The sequence below is a fragment of the Moschus berezovskii genome, chromosome 3 (assembly GCF_049115385.1).
Source record: "Moschus berezovskii isolate FMDL1 chromosome 3, NW_MosBer_1.0, whole genome shotgun sequence".
Taxonomy (NCBI): Eukaryota; Metazoa; Chordata; class Mammalia; order Artiodactyla; family Moschidae; genus Moschus; species Moschus berezovskii.
This window is the reverse complement of record NC_142462.1, coordinates 123,265,184-123,285,091: the sequence shown is the minus strand read 5'-3', so window position 1 is coordinate 123,285,091 and position 19,908 is coordinate 123,265,184. Positions and strand designations below refer to the sequence as shown.

The 19,908-nt window shown below is 64.7% G+C and overlaps 1 protein-coding gene across 6 annotated transcripts in view; it reads right to left on the bottom strand.

Moving 5' to 3' along the window:
- The window catches only part of AGAP3 (ArfGAP with GTPase domain, ankyrin repeat and PH domain 3), a 30,028-nt gene extending 13,190 nt beyond the window's left edge, over positions 1–16,838 (bottom strand). The window contains exons 1-10 of one of the 6 annotated variants that reach the window (XM_088834762.1): positions 15,180–16,824; positions 13,684–13,742; positions 13,341–13,428; positions 13,036–13,121; positions 12,756–12,897; positions 12,210–12,344; positions 11,955–12,082; positions 10,294–10,452; positions 6,849–6,941; positions 2,492–2,596 (exon numbers count right to left, since the gene is read on the bottom strand). In XM_088834762.1, coding sequence (XP_088690888.1) covers positions 2,492–2,596; positions 6,849–6,941; positions 10,294–10,452; positions 11,955–12,082; positions 12,210–12,344; positions 12,756–12,897; positions 13,036–13,121; positions 13,341–13,428; positions 13,684–13,742; positions 15,180–16,086 — 1,902 coding nt within the window. In that variant the 5' untranslated portion in view covers positions 16,087–16,824. Of the gene's footprint in view, positions 1–2,491; positions 2,597–6,848; positions 6,942–7,140; positions 8,091–10,293; positions 10,453–11,954; positions 12,083–12,209; positions 12,345–12,755; positions 12,898–13,035; positions 13,122–13,340; positions 13,429–13,683; positions 13,743–15,179 lie in introns of those variants that run through there. The other 5 variants (XM_088834763.1, XM_088834764.1, XM_055421554.2 and 2 more) reach the window with 5 other exon arrangements.
- Between the last annotated feature and the right edge of the window lie 3,070 nt (positions 16,839–19,908).

Here is a 19,908-nt window from a genome sequence, read left to right as displayed (position 1 = left end):
GTCAGGAGGGACCTTGGACCCCGGGGGGCGTGCACGGAGACCCTGGGCTTGCCTCACTGGTGCTCTCACTGTCAGCATGGTTTTGAACCTGGTTCGGGTCTCCTGGACAAGAAGAGAAGCGTGGACCAGGCAGGGAAGCTGCCATCTGCATGGACCAGGTGCCCGTGGCATCCGGCGTCGGCTGGGGGAGGATGTGCACTTGGAGCCCAGAAGCAGAGGGCAGCGACTAAAGGGCTGACTGATGGGGAGGCCACGCTCTCAGCCTCTTCACCACGCCTGTGGAGCAGGCCGCCTCTTAGATTCACCTCCTAGCAAAGCAGGGACAGCCTGGAGCCAGCATCACCACATCCCGGCCCGGCACACTGACCACACACAGTTCCCAAGCGTAGCGGCCACCCAGCCAGCCTAACTTGCCCTAAGGGTACCTCTCCAGGGACCCTCAGGCAGCCTGGAGGGGAGGCACTCCTGGGTTGAGCAGAAAACTCTGGGTGATTCTTACAGTCCAAGTCATGGGGGCCAGGTCACTGGTGAGCCACTGGCTGGGTGACCGAGCAGTCAGCAAAGCCTACCAAGCCTCCGCTCTCTGGGTAGTTAGTGAAGTGAAGGTCACTCAGTCGTGTCCAACCCTTTGCGACCCCCTGGACTATACAGTCCGTGGGATTTTCCAGGCCAGAATACTGGAGTGGGTAGCCTTTCCCTTCTCCAGGGGATCTTTCCAACCCAGGGATCGAACCCAGGTCTCCTACATCACAGGCAGATTCTTTACCAGCTGAGCCACAAGGGAAGCCCAAGAATACTGGAGTAGATAGCCTATCCCTTCTCCAGGGGATCATCCCGACCCAGGAATTGAACCGGGGTCTCATGCCCTGCAGGCGGGTTCTTTACCAGCTGAGCCACCAGGGAAGTTGTGTGTGTAAACAGCCATCCCACAGGGTCTCTCCCTTTCCCTCCACCACCAACACCAAACACAACACCGGGCCCCGTCCTCCCTGTCCCCAGACACCCCCCTCCCAGCCCTCGCCTCCTCCTTCTGGGGTGCAGGGCCACCCAAGGGGCACGAGTCCCAGCCAGGGCAGCAGGAAGCAGGGGACAGTGAGGAAGCAGCAGAGAGAGAAGGCAGGGGGACCTCACAGGTGGGGGACAGAGGCCGCAGATGGGCCCCCAGCCCCGCAGCCGGGAAGCGCTGGGGCAGGAGTTGTGGGCGCTGGGCCCAGGAGGCCCAGCCCCTCTCCCTGCGGACACTGCGGTCCTCTTCCTGGTCGGGGGGTAGGGTTGTGGGGAGAGGGACATCCATGCTTCCTAGGACACCGTGCCCCTCATCGGGGCTCTGTGGGGAGCCTTGCCACCTCTGCACTCAGCAAGACGCATGGACTGGACAGGATGCACGGACTTGGCAGGATGTATGGACTCGGCAGGACACACGGACTAGGTAGGACTTGGGGAGCAGAAGGCCAGAGTGGGGACAAGCATGGTGCCCAGGAGCCTCTGTGTTGAAGCCCCTGAGGTCGCCAGGCCGAGGCCCCTCATCTAACCGGCCCCCCAAGCCAGTATCTGAGCACTGGCTCCCACTCTGTGGAGTGAGAGGCCCCCCAGGCCGAGGGGAAGGGCCCGGGCCCACCCCAGGCCTGTGGGCTTTTTCGGGGTCCTGGCTGCTGCCCTCAGAGGGGCTGGGCTACGGCCAGAGCGTGGACCCCAGTTCCTTTCAGCCGGGCCCCCTAAAACCCCCGTGCAGACTCAGGGGCGGGCGAGGGGCCCCTCTGAGACTGGCCCGGGGGCCTCCGGGCCCGGGGTGGGGCCGGCCCACGTGCTGTGCTCGAGGGGCTTCGCGGGAGAACTCATTAGGCCCGCAGTAGGGTGGTGACAGAGATGGATTCCAGTGACAGCTGTGCGCTGGAGCCACGCAGCGAGGGGAGTGGGGGAGAGTGTGGGAGCTGCCCGGGGGGCACCCCCCAGTCACCGTGCCCTGCCCTCTCCGGACCCCTCTGCCCAGGCCCCATGCCCCCACGCGCCTCGCGCCAAGGGGTCGGTTCTGCCCCCAGGCTCCCCCCAGCAGCCCTGGCTTAACTGTCCTCTCGTGCCCCACTGTCCTGGGAGCCCAGGGGCACCCCCACCTGGTGTGGTGAGCGTTGGCAACACCGCCTTCCCCTCCCCACCCCCCAAATGTGAGCAACTCCATGTAAACGGGCCTGATCCAGCTCTTAAAACAGCTTCAGTGGAGGACAGAGAACCTAGCTTGCACACCAGTCCAGTCCCGGGGGCGACCACTCAGGGGGTAGGGTTACTCCAAAGGGCCCAGCCAAGACTCAGAGCTTCCGGGCACTGGGCCTCAGGGTCCGTGTGGCCCCCGAGCCCCCAAAGCTAGGCCCCTTTCCTAAGGGCAGGGCTTTCTGAGCTCAGGCGAGCTTCCCTCCAGCCCTGGAGTCCAGCTGCTCCACGTCTGCCTGGTCCCCCACGCCCAGTCCACCCCAGGTGCAGCGAGCCCCCCACTCACGTGCAGGCTGGGGTGGTAGGTGAGCAGCCCATTGTCACACAGGGTCACGTACTTCTTCTTCCACTCCTTGTTCAGGGACTTGCCGCTCCGCTTGAGCAGGATGCCCTAGACACAGAGGCCGCATCAGAGATGGGAGCCAGGCCCACGTGTCAAAGGGCGTGGGGAGGGTCTCAGTGCCCACAGGCCCCGTGGGCCTCCACGCCCGTCCTCCCCGGTCACTGTGCGTGTGGGCCCGGAGATGCCATGCGGGACGGAAGCTGAACCAGGGAGGGCCGCCCGGAGCAACCCATCCACGGGACTCAGGACCCCCTCTCCAGTTACTGCGGACCACTGTCCTGTGGGGGCGGCGCCCCTACCCCAGGTGGTGGGGCTACATCCGCAATGGGAGGCGGGGGTTTAGACGGCCTCCCAGGATCTCCAGGGGTGGGGTGGAACGCAGAGACCTCAGGGGGCCCTGGCCTCCTAACCCCTGTGGTAGCCCCAAAAGAGGGCAGACAAGCACCTGAATGTCCCCCAAATACCCCAGTCTCCCCAAAGCAGGGAGTGGGCAGTTTCAGCCATCCAGATCGGCAACCAAATCTCCCATGGGAGCTAAGAGGATGCTGGGTGTGGCGCCTGGATGGGCCCCAGGATGGACAAGGGCCCCACGAGGTCCGGGATTTGGGAGTGTTGTTCGTTGACACCCCCTCCCCTGGCACCGCAACACGCTGGGGGAACCCCTGGTAGACGGTGGGGAAAAGTGAGCAGAGACCCTGCGGCTGTCGGAGGTGCTGAGAGAGGGCGGGGGGAGGACCCCACCAAGGAAGACCGCCCACAGCCTGGACAGTCTCTGCTGCCCTCCCCTAACGACAACCCCTGGTGGTCCCGTGCCCATTGCTGGCTCCTGAAACAGCAGCCGGCACAGGGGACCGGCCAAGGATGGAGCCGGGGTCAGGGCGGGACACGGACAGGCCCGGGCGGCAGGTTCCCCCGGACCAGCATCACCCCTGTGGGCCCCCTCTCCAAACTCAGGGTGCTGAGAAGAGGCAGTGCTCCCCAGAGATTCCTACGCACCACTCCCGGGGGAGAGCCCCACAGCGGGATGGCCCCGGCTGGTGGCAGGAGGGAGCAGCACAATGAGTGTCCCCCAGCGTCTGCCGCCCCGCCCCGCAAGGGGGTCACAAAGGAGGAGCCCAGGGCCTCTCCTTCAGGAGGGGGTGCCCTGCCCTCAGGCAGGCTGGAAATGGGGGTCAGAAGACTCAGTGTGACAGAGAGTGGGTAAACTCCGCTTCCAGGACACCTTCCCCTGCTCAGGCCTCCTACTAGAAGGCTCAGCCCTGGAACGGCCAGGTTGGTGAGCAGGTGGCCTGGGATTCCCACAGCAGGGCCCGGAGGTGGAGGCCTCCAGTCCCACTTTTCAACAGGTGTTTTAACCCCTTCCTCCCTCATCCTCCAGCTGGAGGAGGCGGGGCCGTCTAAGGACGCTGCCACTGCTGGTCCCCTTTCCTCACAAGAGCTTCTGAAGACTAGGGGCGTGAACTGAGACCTCCCCTAGACATCAGGGTGGCTGGAACATCTTGGAAGGCAGCGGGCTCCGGTCTGGTGGTCCCTGAAGGAGCCCTGGTGACCTGCCTCGGGGGCGTGGCACCCATCCCCTCGCAGGCCAGGAATGTGGACACAGCTCAGCCGCTCCCTCTCCGCTGACTGTGGACCCCAGGCCCTGAGGACTGGGGGGGGCCGGACTCTGGAGAAGGCAGCCCAGGCTCCTCTTGCTGCTGTGGGAGGGGCTAGGGGAGGCGGCCCATTCCCCCCACCTTCCCACCTGCTCCCTGAGCCTCTGCTAGAGATTCCACCAGGGCCTCTGTCCCAAACCCCTTCATGGCCAGAGCTCCCTTCTCAGTCCCTTCACCTTCACCGGGTGCCCTCCTGGTCCACCCAGGCTCAGGCCACCCACCACCCCACCCTGCCTTCTGCCACCCACAAGCTCTTAACATCCCCCAAGTCCCGGAAACTGCCTAGGCCTCCCTCTCGGAGGCAAGGGAAGCGCAGACTCACCTACGGAGCACCCCCCACCCACCCCCCAGCAGGAGGTCAGGAGTCAGGATGCAGCAGACAGCGGAGGAGGGCAGACCTGTTCTGCCCCAAGTCTCTCCCCGCCTCCACCGGCCCCTCTCCAGACCGTGGGAATGAGGCTCCGCTCGCGTTAGCCGGGGGGCGTGGGAGGAGCGCCCGGACGGGGGGGGCGGGGGGGCGGGGGCGGCGCAAGCGCGGCTGCAAGGGGGGCTGGCTGCAAGGGGGGCTTGGCCCGAGCCCCCGCGCTCCACCCTGCCCCGCCGCTCACCTGCCAGGGGCTGCCCGCTTGGCCCGGCCCTCCCCGCGCCCCAGGGGCGCCAGCTCCCCTCCCCGGGCAGGCCGGCTGCGCGCACGGCGGCGCAGGAAGCAATCTGCGGCGGAATGTGAGCTGTACGCGGGGGCGACAGCCCCCAGAGGACCCGTTCCCCGCCGCCTCCCGCCCGGCTCCGCCAGCCGGCTTAATTGCGGAGTCCGGATTGATTGGGAATGCAAATGGCAACTGAAATGCAATCTCCACTCCCAGCAGGAGCAGGGGGAGGAGGAATGAGGAACCGGGAGAAGCGCAGGACAGGAGGGCTGGGAAAGGGGTGAGCCTCGGCCGGGGCAGCGGGGAGAGGCGCAAGGAATGGCCACCAGCCCAGGCAAGAGGAGAGGGCACGGTGGTGCCCCATCCCGACAGTAGGCACATCCCAAAGCTCCCGGTGTGATCCCTGGCGGCTGGAGACAGGTGCGGCGGCTCAGCCTCCTGGCCAGGCCCCTCCTCCTGAGGATCCCTAAGTTTAGGGGGGCCTGGGATCCTCAAGTGACCTCGCTGACCCCTCCAGGGGGATTGGAGCCTCAGGTGCAAGTTCACAGGGCTTCATCCCCCACTGTACAGACCCTCTTTCCCCTCCCTGTGCAGGATTCAGGGAGCAGATAAATTAGGGCAGGCCCCAGCCAGAAAGCGGGGTGCGTTTGGGGCTAGACTGATCTCAAAGGATGGATGGGTGGGAGGGGGAAACGTTGCACTTGTTGAATGTTTGCCTGTGCCTGTGTGTATACTCAGAAAGCACACTCCACAAACCAGGGAGTGACAGTCCCTTGCCTGGAGCAGGTCCCCATTGCCTGGCCTGGCAAGAGGCCTTTCGAGGAGGCCTGGGTTGGCACAGCCCCAGAGACATGCCATCAACAGGTTTCTGGGCCAGTTCTGTGCATACAGCGAAACGGAGGAGACTGCCTGCCGGCTGCCATCCTCCCAGCCCATCTCCCCGCCCACCAAGGAGGGTCCCTGTGGGGCATCCCTCCGGTGACACTTCTGGAGGACTGAAGCACACCCAGTGCTCCCCACTGTGTCCTCTGGGCCCTGAGACACTTCCAGGGTTCTCCATTCGCCATGGCCCTTCACCGTGGGGTCAGAAACCTCCATCCCTAACACAATTCTGGTCGCAGAAGCCCCAGACTGGACAGCCAGACCTGATTGCAGGACCCTGGCCAGGCTGACCTCAGGTCCTCTGGCCACACAAGTCTACTCTGAGCTCAAACACAGACATCATGGCTCCCAAAGACACGAGGCATCTCTAAACACCAGCTCCCAAGAAGATGCTGCCAACTGCAGCATCCTGGGGACACGGCAGGCTAACCGCCAGGCTGCTGGCCGTCCCTGGGGGCACCTGGGCCAGTAGGCTCTCACCTGACACCTCCTCTCTCCACTGCATCCAGCTCAGCGGTTCTACAGCCCTGCACAGCACACCGGCAAGCAACTCTGCCTTCCATCACCAGAGACCGCTTTCCATCACTCAGTGCCTTTTTCTAGCAGAGACACCCAGGACAGGCAGTCTGGGTGCCCTGGTCCTACTGGCAGTGACTCCAGAGACTATATCAGGACTAAGTTTCTTCTTTTCAAACACAAGAGGCTCACCCGGTAAGATTCGGCCGGTGAACCCAGGGTGGGACCAGCCCTTGGTACTCCCCAATTCATACCCTTCAGAGTGCTCTTTTGTGAATTCTCTCCCTTTTTCGGGAGGGAGGAGAGGGAGGTGGGGGAGACCGAGTCCTGCTGCAGGGGCGGGCAACTCCAGAATCACCATCATCAATGCAGCTGCTGAGGGTGGTGGGCGGCTCTCTGCTGCCCCCAGGTGGTGATGAGGGTGAACAGGCAGGGCCAGACCCAGTGAGTGTTCCTGCCATCCTTGCCCAGGGTGTGTTAACAGCTCAGGCCTGGCAGGGGCCTGGGGAGCTGGCCTCTCCCATCTTCCAGAGCCATCCTCCAGCATTGCCGGGGCCTCCCTCTGCTTCTCTCCAGCCCCAGGGGGAAGGGAGCGCTGACCTGTTTGATGGGGATGGCCCGGCCGCTCCCGATGCTGTCCACCTTGCACTCGGCGGCCTTCTTCTCCCGGTCCAAGTCGGCACCCTTTCGAGACTGGAAGAGAAGAGAAGAGGCGTGTCAGAGGGGCCCTGGGGCCTGCAGGGGTTCGGCTGCCCACCTGAAATCCCCAGCTAGCACCCCACCCTCCCTGAATCCCTCCCTCCCCCTGGACAGGCCCTAGCAGCCAGGCAGGGCCAGGCTGGGCAGGGGGTCGGGGGGCACGGCGGGACTGGGAAGGAACAAAGACCACGAGTATTCCAACGGGCGTTTATTCTCACACACGGGACCGTACAGAGCAGCACAGGTCATCACTGGGCCGGGCCCGCCCCTTACAAAAGAGCGAGGACACAGATACCAAGGGCGTGAGGAGCGCGCAGCCCGGGGGGCCGGGGGAGGCTGGGGCCTCAGAGGAGGGAAGGGGCCCGGACAGGAGAGGCGGACGGTGGAGGCTGCGGGCTGGCGGGAGCAGCACGGGGCACGACCGCCGGGGTGGGGGGACAGCAAAGTCCAGAAGTGAGAGCCGGCCGCGGGCACAGACACACCACACGCGGCAGCACTGTGTGTTGAGCTCAGCGGCCGCGAGGCCCGAGCGAGAGAGGAGACGGCCGGAGGAGGCCCTGTGCCCCTGCCGGGGTCCCTGGGGCAGAGCCCGGCCCGAAGCGGATCCTAGGAAACAGGTGTGTGGGGGGCTGCCAAGAGAGGGGAAGGCAAGCGCAGCGAGGAGGAGGCGGCGGCGGCGGCGTCCAGCGGAGCAGGAACAGCAGAGAAGTCCATGCAGGAAGGAGCACAGGAGGGGAGGGGTGGGGAGCACCCCCGGGAGCAGCTGGGCCGCCGGCCGGGCGCTGGACGCCCCGGCCTCTGGGCCTCGTCGCTGGCCGGCGGGGGCAGGGGCCGAGCTCCCTTCTTCTCCATGCGGCGAGAGCCTGGCGCCGTGCGTTCCGCCGGGCTGGCCGCCTGGACTGGCGGGGCGCTCCAGCGGTTCCTAGCCTTGCCTGGGGGTGTGGGGGTTAGTTACAAAGGTTCCTGTGGGTCTCTGGAGTGGGGAGCACGGCGGCCGCTTCTCATCTGAGAGCAGTCCCAGGGCCCGGCCCCGCAACGGGGGACAATGTCCAGAGGTGCTGTGTGTCACCACCTGGTCTTCTAATTTGGAAGGAGTTGGAAAGGCCTTTTTGTTGATGAAAAGTTGGAAACAGTGGCACATATCTGCAAATATCGAAAGAATAGAGATTTTTGGCAAGTTATACTCGAGCCGCGCACGCGGTAGGTCAGCGGGTGGCGAGGGCAGAGAACCCTGGTGCCCGGGGAGGAGAGGCGGCTGAAGAGGAGAAGCAGGAGGAGGAGGCGGCGGAGAGGCTGCAGGCCGGCAGTCCATCTCGGGGTGCAGGGAAGGGGGTGCTCTGCGCTCTGGGCCCCACATCCCTCCCCCAGCTCCTCCAGGCTGCCAGGGAGCAGGCCACGGGGGCCGCGGCCAGACCAGCAGGGAGAGCGGGCCACTGCCGACGGACATCTCTGCTACCAGTGCCCGCCCTCTGGGGGCCTCTCCTGGGCACTGTGGCCTCTGCACCTTGCACCCCCAGACGGAAAAGCCAGTCGTGGGGAGCGCGGTTCACATGTGGCCTGTCCCAGCTAGGCTGGCCAGCAGAGAGGCCCCCCCAACTGCAACCACCCGAGCACCCCTGGGAGCCCAGAGGAGGGCGGGGGGCGGGCACCCCACCCAGGATGGGAACCAGGGCGAGGAGTGTCAAATACAAGGACATTAAGTCACAGGGGAGAGACCAGGGGGACGTCAGCGGCGCGTCCAGCGGGAAAGTCATGGGGGTGGGACAGGGGCAGGCATGGCTCTGCCAGAGGATGGCAAGAGGCAGGGACGGGGGGAACCCCCACCCTCCACCCCCAGCAGCAACGATGAGAAGGGGAGGTCCCGAGAGGCACCTCGAGAGACACGGGCGCGTCTGGAGGCTCCCTCAAGGACAATGGCGCAAGTGAGGTCACCATGGAAACGATGGAGAGAAAAAAAACAAAAAAAATCAGGTCGCCACAGTGAAGATGGAAAGAATGAAAGAGGCCTGGAGGGGCGGCTGTGCCGTGGAGGCCGGCGCGGCGAGGCGGCGAGGCGCACGTGAAGGCAGCGTGGAGGAGCAGGCGGCGGGGCGCACGGAGGCGCTGGGCGAGCAGCGGAGGAAGGCGGGAGTGGGGAGGAGCAGGTGGGCAGGACGTCAGCGAGCGGGCACCGCGGGCACAGGGCAGTCACTGCAGACCCAGGCGCCCACGTGCCCCACGGCGGCCGCAGGGGGTTAACACACAAGCAAGCAGCCCGGGGCGTTGTGTGTCTCAGCAGGCGTGAACAGAAATGAGAAGCTGTGAATCCAGGCAGGGTCGGGGCTGGGGGTGGCGGGTGACGCACGGCAGCAGCAGGGTGGAGGGCGCGGAGAAGGGCCACAGGGGACAGGCAGGCAGACGAGGCAGAAGCGCGCACAGCGAGGATGCAGGGGCAAGGCCTGGGGAGCACTGGCTCTGTCTGAGCTGGGTTCCTGAGGGCCTGGCCAGGGCCTGACCCTAGCCGGGGGCTGGACCAACCGACCGACACCCGAGCCCCGACGCTCGGAGAACGGGATGAGGAGCGACGCAGAGAGGCAGGGCGACCTCCCCGTGCAAGTCTGCCCAGGGTGGCGCACCCACCTCATCGGGCCCACGACTTCCGGGAGGGTCCAGCCAAGCTCCCCGGCTGGACAGTGTGTCTGCGGGCCAGGTGCAGGCTTGGGCCCCCGCGAGGTGACGGGCAGGGCCCTAGCGGCAGGAGGCACACAGGATCCTAGGCTGGGGGTCTGCGTGGAAAGGCTGAGAGCAGAGCCTGTGGCGGGCGGCTGGGGGGGTGTGGGAAACCGAGGCAGGACTCGGGAGGCACAGGGGCCTGGGGAAAGACGTTCGGGCCTTTTGTCAGATCGATGGCAGCAGGCAGGGAGGAAGCAGGGTGGGATGCAAAGAACGGGGGGGTGGGTGGGGTGCAGGCAGACTGGGAAGCCTGGACCTGCTCTGGTTCTGCCATCTACCGCTTCCTGCGGCCTTGGGCCAGCCACCCCGGGGCCTTGGTCCACAAGGGCGGGATCCTGGGTGTCTCAGAGTTAAGAGAACAGACGGGTCCAAAGAGCCCTCCAGCTGGCCAGGACAGCCCTGAGGGGCCGGGAGGAGGGTCTCTGTGTGGCTGTGCTGAGGGGCGGTCCCGCCGGCTTGGAGGAGGATCACAGTCTGGGTGCTGATGGAGGGTTGGAGGGGTGGAGGGACGCCTGCACGGAGCTCCCCCCAGGAGCGGCGCGTGTCTGTGCGGATGCAGAGAGGGCAGGTGCTGCGTCCTGGAGGCTGGGGGCTCGGCCCTGCCTGGTCGGTGGCGGGAGGGGTGGGCACGTACCGTGAAGATGTTGGAGCGCCGCTTGGACTGCTTGCGGATGGGTGTGGGGGTGGAGGAGGCGGCGATGGTCTCCACGCGCAGCTCCCGCTGGCTGATGCTGGGCGTGGAGGGGACTGAGGCCGAGTAGTCGCTGAAAGCGCTGCTGCCGCCATTCGTGGCCTGAGAACAGAGAGGGCTCTCAGGGCAGCCGCACCCGGGGGCCTGGGGCTTGCAGAGCAGAGCAGAGGGGCCGCCCGTTCCTATGGAGGCTAACCAAGGAGGTGGGCAGCAAAGGCCTGGAGGCCCGCGGGACACCACAGTCACCGCCCTGGGCTGCCCACCCTCCACCCCCTGCCTAGGGCCCCTAGCTGCATCAGAGGCAGAGGGCTGGAGTCAAGAGCAGGAGGCCAGGAGAGAACAAGACCGCGGAGTCTTGGCTCACTGCTGGGCGTGACACCAGGTGACACGTCACCCTGGATGAGCTCCCCAGGCCTGCGACAAAGAACCGAGGCTGCGGGAGGCCGGGTGGGGCTCAGGGCGCCTGGGGGAGGGTGAGGCTGGCTTCCAGGCTGTGTGTGTGACAGGGCGTGAGATACGGGGAGGAGGAGGGCTGGGCAGGGAGCAAACAGCGACTAAGGCTGCTAAGGCTGCTAACCAGAGGAAGCAGAGGACGGCGGGACACACACACAGCGGTGTTCACTGGTGGCAGCTCCAGGAGCCATGGGCGGCATGACAAGGCCATCCCCAACGGCCCACCGGACGGTCACTAAGTAGAGGATGCACCCTGCCCCAGCAGCCTCCTCTGGTCCGAGGCCAACACCCAAGCTGCCACCCCACGAAGGGAAGGGCCCCTGGGCACAGCTGACTCTGCTACAAGGCCAAGTGGATCAGAGACGGTGGAGAAGACCTGTGTACGGCTCTCCCTTTCTTACAAGGGAGCCCTGAGATCTTCTACAGCTGTAAAGGGAGGGAGTCCCTGGAAAAGCCCACCAGGCTGTCAGGACGCTGGGGGCCGGGAGGCCTTTGCAAAGAAGTAAAGGAGCAGCATGGACTTGACCACTTAGCGCACATGCCTGTGCTGGCCCAAGGCTTTCCGCAGAGCGGGAGACCGAGTCCGGGAACACAGTTACAGAAGCCCCGGGCCGAATATCAAGGGCCCAGAACTGATCAGGCAGTAGGCCCTGGAAGCGGGCAGGTGTCCAAGGGGTTATCTGGGAGGGACACGACAGGACCCAGCTCAGGCACCCCCCACAACGGACTCCAAGCAGCACAAATGCCATCGGCCCTTGTAGTGTGCTTCCCTTCTAAATGCAAACACGGGGACAAGGCCGGCAGGTGAGGAGGGGGCGGGCCTCCAGGGACTCCTCTGGAGGTGGGTACTGAGCCCGCGCTAACCCCGGCTGACCAGAGCAAATGCTTAGGCGGCAGTGGCTGCAGGGTGAGATGTGTGGAGCAGCGAGGGGAGCTGGGAGCGGGAGGGCAGGGACTGCGGGGCACAGGGGGGGTCCAGGCCAGGCCAGGTGTGCAGGCTAAGGGGACCCGAGCCAGTGCTTTCAAACCAACCGCAAGGCGGGAGACCAGACGCGGCAGGGACAGGCAGGCAGACAGACAGAATGGAGAGACAGGGCCGCGGCGGGGTGGGATGGGCGGGCGGTGGAGGGAGCGCGGGAGGCTGGCCGCACCTGGTTGATGTGTACAGCCGGGATGGAGGCGGCGGACACGGCCGAGTGGCTGGGGGAGTTGGGCAGTGACTTGCAGGGCCCGATGGCCAGCTGCTGCTTCTTCCGCAAGGCCACTACCTTCTGGGCCACTGCAGGGGACAGCAGAGTCAGTGACCCCACTGGGGAAGCGGGGGAAACCCCACTTAGAGCCAACTGCCCCCTCCCCAGAGCCTGCCTGGCCCCCTCTGGGGGAGCGCCTGGCGCCCGCCGAGTTACCATCCTGAAAGACGCGCTCCACGTTGAGCCCGTAGGTGGCACAGGTCTCGTAGTAGGTGCAGCGCTTCAAGTCTGTGGACAGCTTGCGGGCCCTGCTGTCGTCGATGACCCGCGGGTTCGCCGCACTGATGGCGTCTGTTGGAGACGGAGGGGGATCGGGGGCTGACTCAGCTGGCTGACGCTGGGCCGTTTGGTCAGAGGGTGGAGTGGGCTGGACGCCTCGGAGCACGAGAATATGGGGGTCTGGGCCTCATTCCAGCTCTGCCGCCGACTCACTGAGTGGAAATGAGCCAGCCTCTCTGTGTGTCCACCTCAAAGAGTGCTGCGGGACACGGCCATCACACGGACGGCAGGATCACAGCTGGGGGGCGACCCAGCATGTAGTGGGCAGAGAGGAGGCGCCTGCTTGGGGTCGGGGAGCGGGGGTGGCCCACCGGAAGGGCTGGGTCAGCACCAGGAGGGCAGGGGGCTGGGGGCCAGGCTTTCTCATGCCGGTGCACGGGGACCCACAGCCGCCACGCCGCCCCAGCGAGCAGGCCCGCTCACCCTGTGTGCCCACGAGCACCATGGGCACCTCGCTGGTGTTGCGGAAGCTGCACAGGCGCAGGAAGTAGTTGTACACCGTTTGGAAGCTGATCTCATCCTCCAGGCTGAACACAAACACCACCGCGTCCACCCAGGCGGCAAACTGCGGGGGTTGGGGACGGAGCAGAATTACCACCCTCACCTGGGCACAGGTGAGCTTCGCCACCCCCATCCCACTCCTGGCCGCCGGGGTCCCAGCTGGGAACCTCGAAAAACAGGGGGCGCCACGGGCCAGGGCTACCTGGAGCTCGGGGGGGCCTCCTTCATCTCGGATCAGCAGCAAGTAACTCTGGCCATCGACCACAATCTCCTTCTTAAACCGACCCCCTAGGACAGAGCACGCAGTCAGGCCCCAAGCCGCAAGAGCGAGACCACGGCGGGGGGTGGGGGGTGGCCACACAGAGAAGGGACCCACAGCTTCCAACAGAGAAGATGGGAGGATGGAGAGGGACACGGAGCTGCAGCCCCCTGCACAGACAGCGGGAAACAGGGACGAGGCGGGCAGAGCGCAGCCGCAGGGCCCGGGGCCAGCCCGTTAACGCTCACCTTCAGGGGACTCCTCCTGGACATAGGTCCCCGTCAGATAGCGATGCACCAGGGCCGACTTCCCACTAGACAGGTTCCCTACAATGCCCTGCAGGAGAGGAAGGAGCAGCGGTCAGAGGGCTGGACAGACACTGGACAGCGGGACAGGCTGATCTAGTTGGGAGGAGATGGCCCAGCGCCAAGGATGGGAAAGGCAAGAGAAACCGGGAAGAGAGGGCGCGGGGCGAGGCTGAGCCTAGAGACGGAGGGGACCGGAAGCCAGGGAGGTCGGGGGAGTCACGCCGGCCCACCACTCTAGCCCGCACCCCCAGCCCAGGGCTGCCTGTGCCTCCCACTCACTCACCACTTTAAGCTCCGGCACCGAGCGGCTCAGGGTCCACTCCTGGCTGTTCACAAAGGAGTCTGCAGGAGAGAAGGCCACCCGTCAGGGCTGGGATGGCACATGCCCCTTTGCCATACACCGCCGGCTTCCTCCGCGACCCGGCCCCTTTGCAAGGCCACAGCCAGAAAACACCCTCACGCCCTAGTTCCCTGTGCACGCTCAAGTCGCTTCAGTCATGTCTGACGCTCTGCAAGCCTGTGGATGCTAGCCCGCCAGGAGCCTCTGTCCATGGGGATTCTCCAGGCAGGAATACTGGAGTGGGTGGCCATGCCCTCCTCCAGGGGAATCTTCCCGACCCAGGGATTGAAACCGCGTCTCTTACATCTCCTGCACTGGCAGGCAGGAGCTTTACCACTAGCACTGCCTGGAAGCCCCAGCTCCCTAGAGCAGCAAGAATGCGCTCTGCGAACAGAACTGCGGGGTGACAGCCTGGATGGACCAGATCCCTCCTCTTACCGCTCCAGCAGAGTGGGCAGCTACTACCGTGCATGCCCTGCGAGGCGCCCCCGCCTGGTGAGAGGCCGCTCCAGTGGGTCTCCTCCAGACCCAAGCTGGACTGGGGGCCCGCCTCTGCAGCCAGTAGGAACAGCTCACCCTCGCAGGGTGGGGCCACCCACTACATTCCTGGTGAGCAAAGAGGGCGGAGCCCTTCACCTGGCCCTGTTTGGTGAGAGGCCAGTCCAACAGGGCGCTGTCTGCCCCTCCCAGCGGGGCCTCCTCCTCAGGCTCCTCCTCTTCAGGAGCCAGCCACCCTTTCTTTCCCAGAGATCCGCCTCCAGCGCTCCTCCTCTCCAGTCCATCCCCATCTCCTGCCTCACCCCGGGCACTTCCCAGAGCCCCTGCCAGGGCCAGGCCCTCTCCTTGAGCCTCTAGGCTGGCACAGACATCCTGGGGCCGGCTCCAGGCAGCTCCGCAGGGACCAGGCTCTGGGGGGCGGGGTCACACGCCCTCCCCAGGCCGCCTCCAAGAGTAGTTACAACGCGGGTCCAGTCCCTAAACTCATCTCCAAAGGCAGCTGAGAGCCTCACCTGCGAGCCAGAGCTGCTGCTGATCTAGTCCTCCCCGCCCCCAGAGCCGGCAGGGCTCCGAGTGAGTCTCATCCGTCCCGGGGCCCCTTCCTGGGTCTCCAAAAGTGAGAAAGGGGCCCTTCCGTTCAGCTCTCATTCCACTTCGCTAGGGCCACGGGAGGGACGCCCTCCCGGGACCCACCTGGAAGCCCGGGACCCACCGGGAAGCCCGCCTCTGCCACAGCCACCGTCTCCGGACCCAACAGCGACCCCAGACCCTTCCGGGCGCTGATCCACTAGGTCCAGCCCCGTCTGGCGGACCCTCCACGCGCCCCGCCCGCCTTCACGGCACGCCCACCTCTCCCGGTAGGAGTCCGGTTTGTTTCTCACCCGCCCTCAAGCCCGGACTCCAACCGGAGAGGACACCCAGGCTCGGGCGCGCCCCCTTACCGCTCGGGGCGCCCAGGAGTCTGGGGGCCGCGGCCGCCCGGCGGCTCCACAGCGGCTCGGACGGCGCGGGCGCGGGCGCGGGCGCGGGCTCCCTCCGGCGGAAGCGGCTGGTGAGCAGCCTCCAGAGGCCCGCGGCGGTGCGGGGGCGGCCGGGCTCGGGCGCGGCGCGAGGGGCCTCGGTGCCCAGCAGCAGGTCGCGGCGGCTGGGGAAGGCGCCCAGGGAGCTGGCGTCGCCGTCGCTGCGGGTGCGCGCGCGGGGCAGCAGCCCGGACTCGGCGCGCCGGATCTCCTGGCCGCGGCGCAGGCGGAAACTGAAGCTCTTCCTCAGCGCCGACAGGCCGCGCCGGGGGCTCGGGGTGCTGCGCCCGCCGCCGCCGCGCAGCACCTGCCAGCGCTGGCTGCTCCAGAGCGAGGCGCCCCGCAGGAAGCCGGAGCTGCCCGCGCGGCCCAGCCCCGCGCCCGCGCCCTCGGCCTCGGCCGCCAGCTCCAGGCGGTTCACCTCCAGGAACGTCATGCTGGTGGGCCGCGGCGCCTGGGCGCCCCGGGGCCGACTGCGGCGAGCCGGCGCGGGGCTGGATGCGGGGCTAGGCGCGGGGCTGGGCGCGGGCCCGGGAGCCGACGCGCGGCCGTCGGGGGTGCCGCGGCGGCCGAGGCGCGGGCGCAGGAGTCCGAGCAGCAGGCTGCGGGCGCCGGCGAGGGGCGGCGGCGGCCCCGGGCCGCCAGAGCACACGCTCCGCGGCCGCGCCGGCTGCTCGCGCGCAGCGCACAGGGCGGCCTGCAGGGCGGAGGCGGCGCAGCCGGCCGGGGCGCCGTGCAGGTCCAGCGAGTCGCAGACGCTGAGGGCGCGGCGGCAGGCGGCGGGCCGCTCCCGGCTGCAGCTGTCCGCCGGCGGCCAGCCCCGCTCCATGCTCAGGGCCCGCGGGCGAGGGCCAGGCCCATGGCGAGGGGCGCGGGGCTCGGCCCGGGCCGGGGCCGCGGCCGGGGCGCACGGACCTCCGGCCTCTGGGCACCTGGTGTCGGCCGACTGAGTCCCTCAACGCCTCCACCTCGCAAGCCGGCAAGCCCAGACCTGGAGAGGCCGGGAGCCAGCCCAGCACCGAGAGAGGTGGCAAGCCTGGCCTGGAACACCCGGGAACGGCGGCGGCGGGGGCCCCCGAGCCCTCAGAAAACAGGAAATTCCAGCCCAGGGCTCCTCCTCAGTTGGGGCAGGTAGGAGAGGAGCTGTCATTAAGAGCAGGCCAAATAAATAACAGTCCTGGGCACACCATGCGCTGGGCTCGATTTTGGAGAGAAGCGGGCCATTCGCTCTTTTCTCCAGGGAAGAACCAGAAGATAATCCACCAGGGTGGGAGCTAGTAAAAGCCTAAATTATGAGTCAGGAGTTACGCTGAGGGCTTCTTATCTGGAAAACACAGAGCCTGAACGAGGTGATCCTGTCTTGGCTCTTGGCTCAGTCTGAGGTTGGGAAACTTGCAAATCCGAGTTGCTGGTTGTTTCAGTCAGCTCTTCTGTTAATGACTGAGACTATCTTCTTCCTTGAAGACTATAAAATCACCTGGACTAGGATAAGTGCTGTCCTGCCCAAGGGCGGCAGAAAAGCAGAAGATAACCTTGGGACCTGAACCGTATTGCTCCTGACGAGTGACTCACTTCTGAGCCCCTGAAGTCTCCCGCCTCCTCCAGCTCGCTGCTCCCCCTCCTCCTGTCTAGAGGCAGTGCAGAATTGAAGCTGCAGACTGCAGACCTTATGGGAGGCTGACTCCAAGCACCTATGCCCTTCGTGGGCTGTCCCAGGCACTCATTAAATGCAGGGCTTCCTCCAGGACAGGGCAGAGGGCAGGTCGTTGCTGTGCTGTGCTCTCCACTAACCGTTTAACTCCTCTCGGGGTCCTGGAGATGGGCCAGTTTAGCATAATCCACAAGGACCACAAGCAGATCAGGACAAACCAGTTTAGGTAGTGGCAAGGTTGGGGGGCTTGCGTTTCCCTCTGAAGACATAATACTCCCAGGTCTGCTCCAGCCCCAGTCCAACCCAGCTCCCAACATGTCTGTCCCTCTCAGCTTTAGAATTCCACGGTCCTGGTCAGAAGCAAAGTACAAGATAAAAGTGGCACATTCCAGAGGGGGCTGGGGTGGGGGAATGCCTGAGGAAGGCAGGGCCTCCATCCTGGGTGCTCCTGCAGAACCTTGAGCTGGAAACTTCCAAGTCCCGGGCTGGATCTCTGGGGCCCCGGGGGGTGATTCTTCCTGGGACTGGTTATTAATGGTGATGAGGATGGCGCCTTCCTCTCTGGGGTACATTTCCCCCACATAATAGTCGGTTCTGCAGAAGAGCCCTTCCCAGGATCCTTCAGGCGTGGAGACAAGAATGCAACCCAGGAATCCTGACTCACGTTCCCAAGTTTAAGCCTCACACGCCGAACTTCCCTATCTTTGTTCATATCAGTCTGTCTGCCCTCACGCACACATACGGGATGACCCCTCCCTCACAGAATAAGGCGGCTCATTCCAAACCCTCTCCCCAAGCCAATGAAAATGCACGCACAGGACAGCAGCTATCAGAGGCAAGTGGCCACTAAAGAGGGACAGGGGACAAGGTGCCCAACAGGGGGATAAGCTGCTTTAGAACCCAACTGGCTACCCTCAGGCAAAGAGGAGCAGGATGGAATAGGAGAGTAAAAGGCCCCCACACACAGAGACACAGACACACACAGAGACACACGTACACAGAGACATAGACATACACACAGACACACAGAGACACATATACACACACAGAGACACACACAGACAACAAACACACACACACACACAGAGACACACACAGACAACAAACACACAGACACACAAACACAGAGACACATGCACAGAGACACAGACAGAGACACACACAGACAACAAACACACAGACACACACAAACACAGAGACACACACACACAGACACACAAACACAGACACACAGGCACACACACACAGGATCCAGGAAGGCAGGCAGCCGTGCCCAGTACAGAAGGTGAAAGAACACCTTCCATTCTCAGAGGACACACCAGCTCTGGGCTCCCACTGCACCTGCAGAATCAGTCTAGGCAAAATGCTGAGTCTAGGGCTTCCCTGGGCTCAGTGGTAAAGAAACCGTCTGCCAACGCGGGAGACACAGGTTCAGTCCCTAACCCGGGAAGATCCCACATGCCTTGGAGCAACCAAGCCGTGCTCCACAGCTACTGAGCCCGAGTGCTCCAACTCCGGAAGCCGGTGCGCCCTAGAGCCCATGCTCTGCAACAAGAGAGGCCCATACATCCCAGCTGGAGAGGAGCCCCGCTCCCCGCTAGTAGAGAAAAGCCGGCACAGCAACGAAGCCTCAGCAGAGCCACAAAGAATTAAACCTGGCACACCTTCCTCTTCCTCGTCTGGCTGACTCCTTCGTACTTCTTCCCAGAAACCTTTCCTGACTTGGGGAGATTAGATAGAGAAGGGCACTGGTCTGCACATAAACGGCCCAGACAAATACCCCAGAAAGGAGATCAGGGCAGGCGCACACCGCTCATCCTTGTTTGCATCAGCCACCGCCACCGCCCCTGGACACGGACAAGGTCTCTGTGTTCCATCTCATAGGACTCAACTCCAAAGAGATACAGCCAACAGCTCACTCAACACAGCCCAAAGGAAAGTAGGACAGTCCTAAAAAGCTCTAGGCTAGGGCCACACCAACCAAACGGAAATCCCATAAAACTAGCTCTCGTGTCAGTTCTCTGGTGCTTAAGGTCATCAGAAATGCCAGGCTGAATCTGTTGCACAGAGACCCCACGGAAGGTTCTGGGGAAACTGAAGACGCAATCTCTTTCATTCCTGGGCGTGGTCCTGGGTGAGGACGGACAGGGGTCCCTGGAGGCTGAGCAATGAGCAGCCTGGAGCACAGGCAGGTCAGAAGGAGGAGAGCCGACTCTAGAGCTGGGTGTGCTGGACTGGGTGTCGGGACCTGAGAGAAGAGGGCGCCTGCATGTGCAGCTGTGGCCTGGGGGCGGCGGGGACAACTAAACCCAGGATGTCTCAGGAGAAACAGAAAGCCCCTGCAAAGGCACGCTGTGCAGAGGGGCAGTGCCGAGGTGGGAGAAAGAAGGGCGGACTTGGGCCCGGGAATCCCATGGAACCTTGTACCTAGTCCCTCTCAAATATTTGCCGGATGATCCACTGATAAGTGTGGAGGCACGCCCAGCTGAGGCCACTGAGCCAAGGAGCCTGGGGAAGTCCTTTTTGGTGCCCAGCAAGGGCGAGCTTCCTGCTGACAGTCGGCTGGGGTCTTCCTGACCACAAGGTGGCAGCAAAACATCTTCCTGCAGCCCAGGGGGCCGCCAGCTGTGCCGCCCGGGAAGGCGTGGGGACCCCCGGCAGTGGCCGGTCACGCGGGTCCATGAAGCCCCTTGACTGCTGAGCCGAGGGAGGCGAGCAGGGCCACACGGGTGGCGCGTGGTGATTCTCTGAATGAATCAGTGAGTCAGTGAAGGAATGAAGAACATTCTTTAGCTGCTGAGCGTAAACTGCACACCCGGGTTTTTGCTCCCCTTATGGGGAGGGCGGCAGGCTGATGAAAGTGGTCCCTGGCTGCGACAGTTTGTTGAGATAAATCACAGTCGAGATCAGATCCAAAGTGGAGACGGACAGGGGTGTGTTGGCAAGACATGTGCTCTCGAGCCGAGAAAACTTGGGTGCAAATTCAGCCTCTGGCCACTA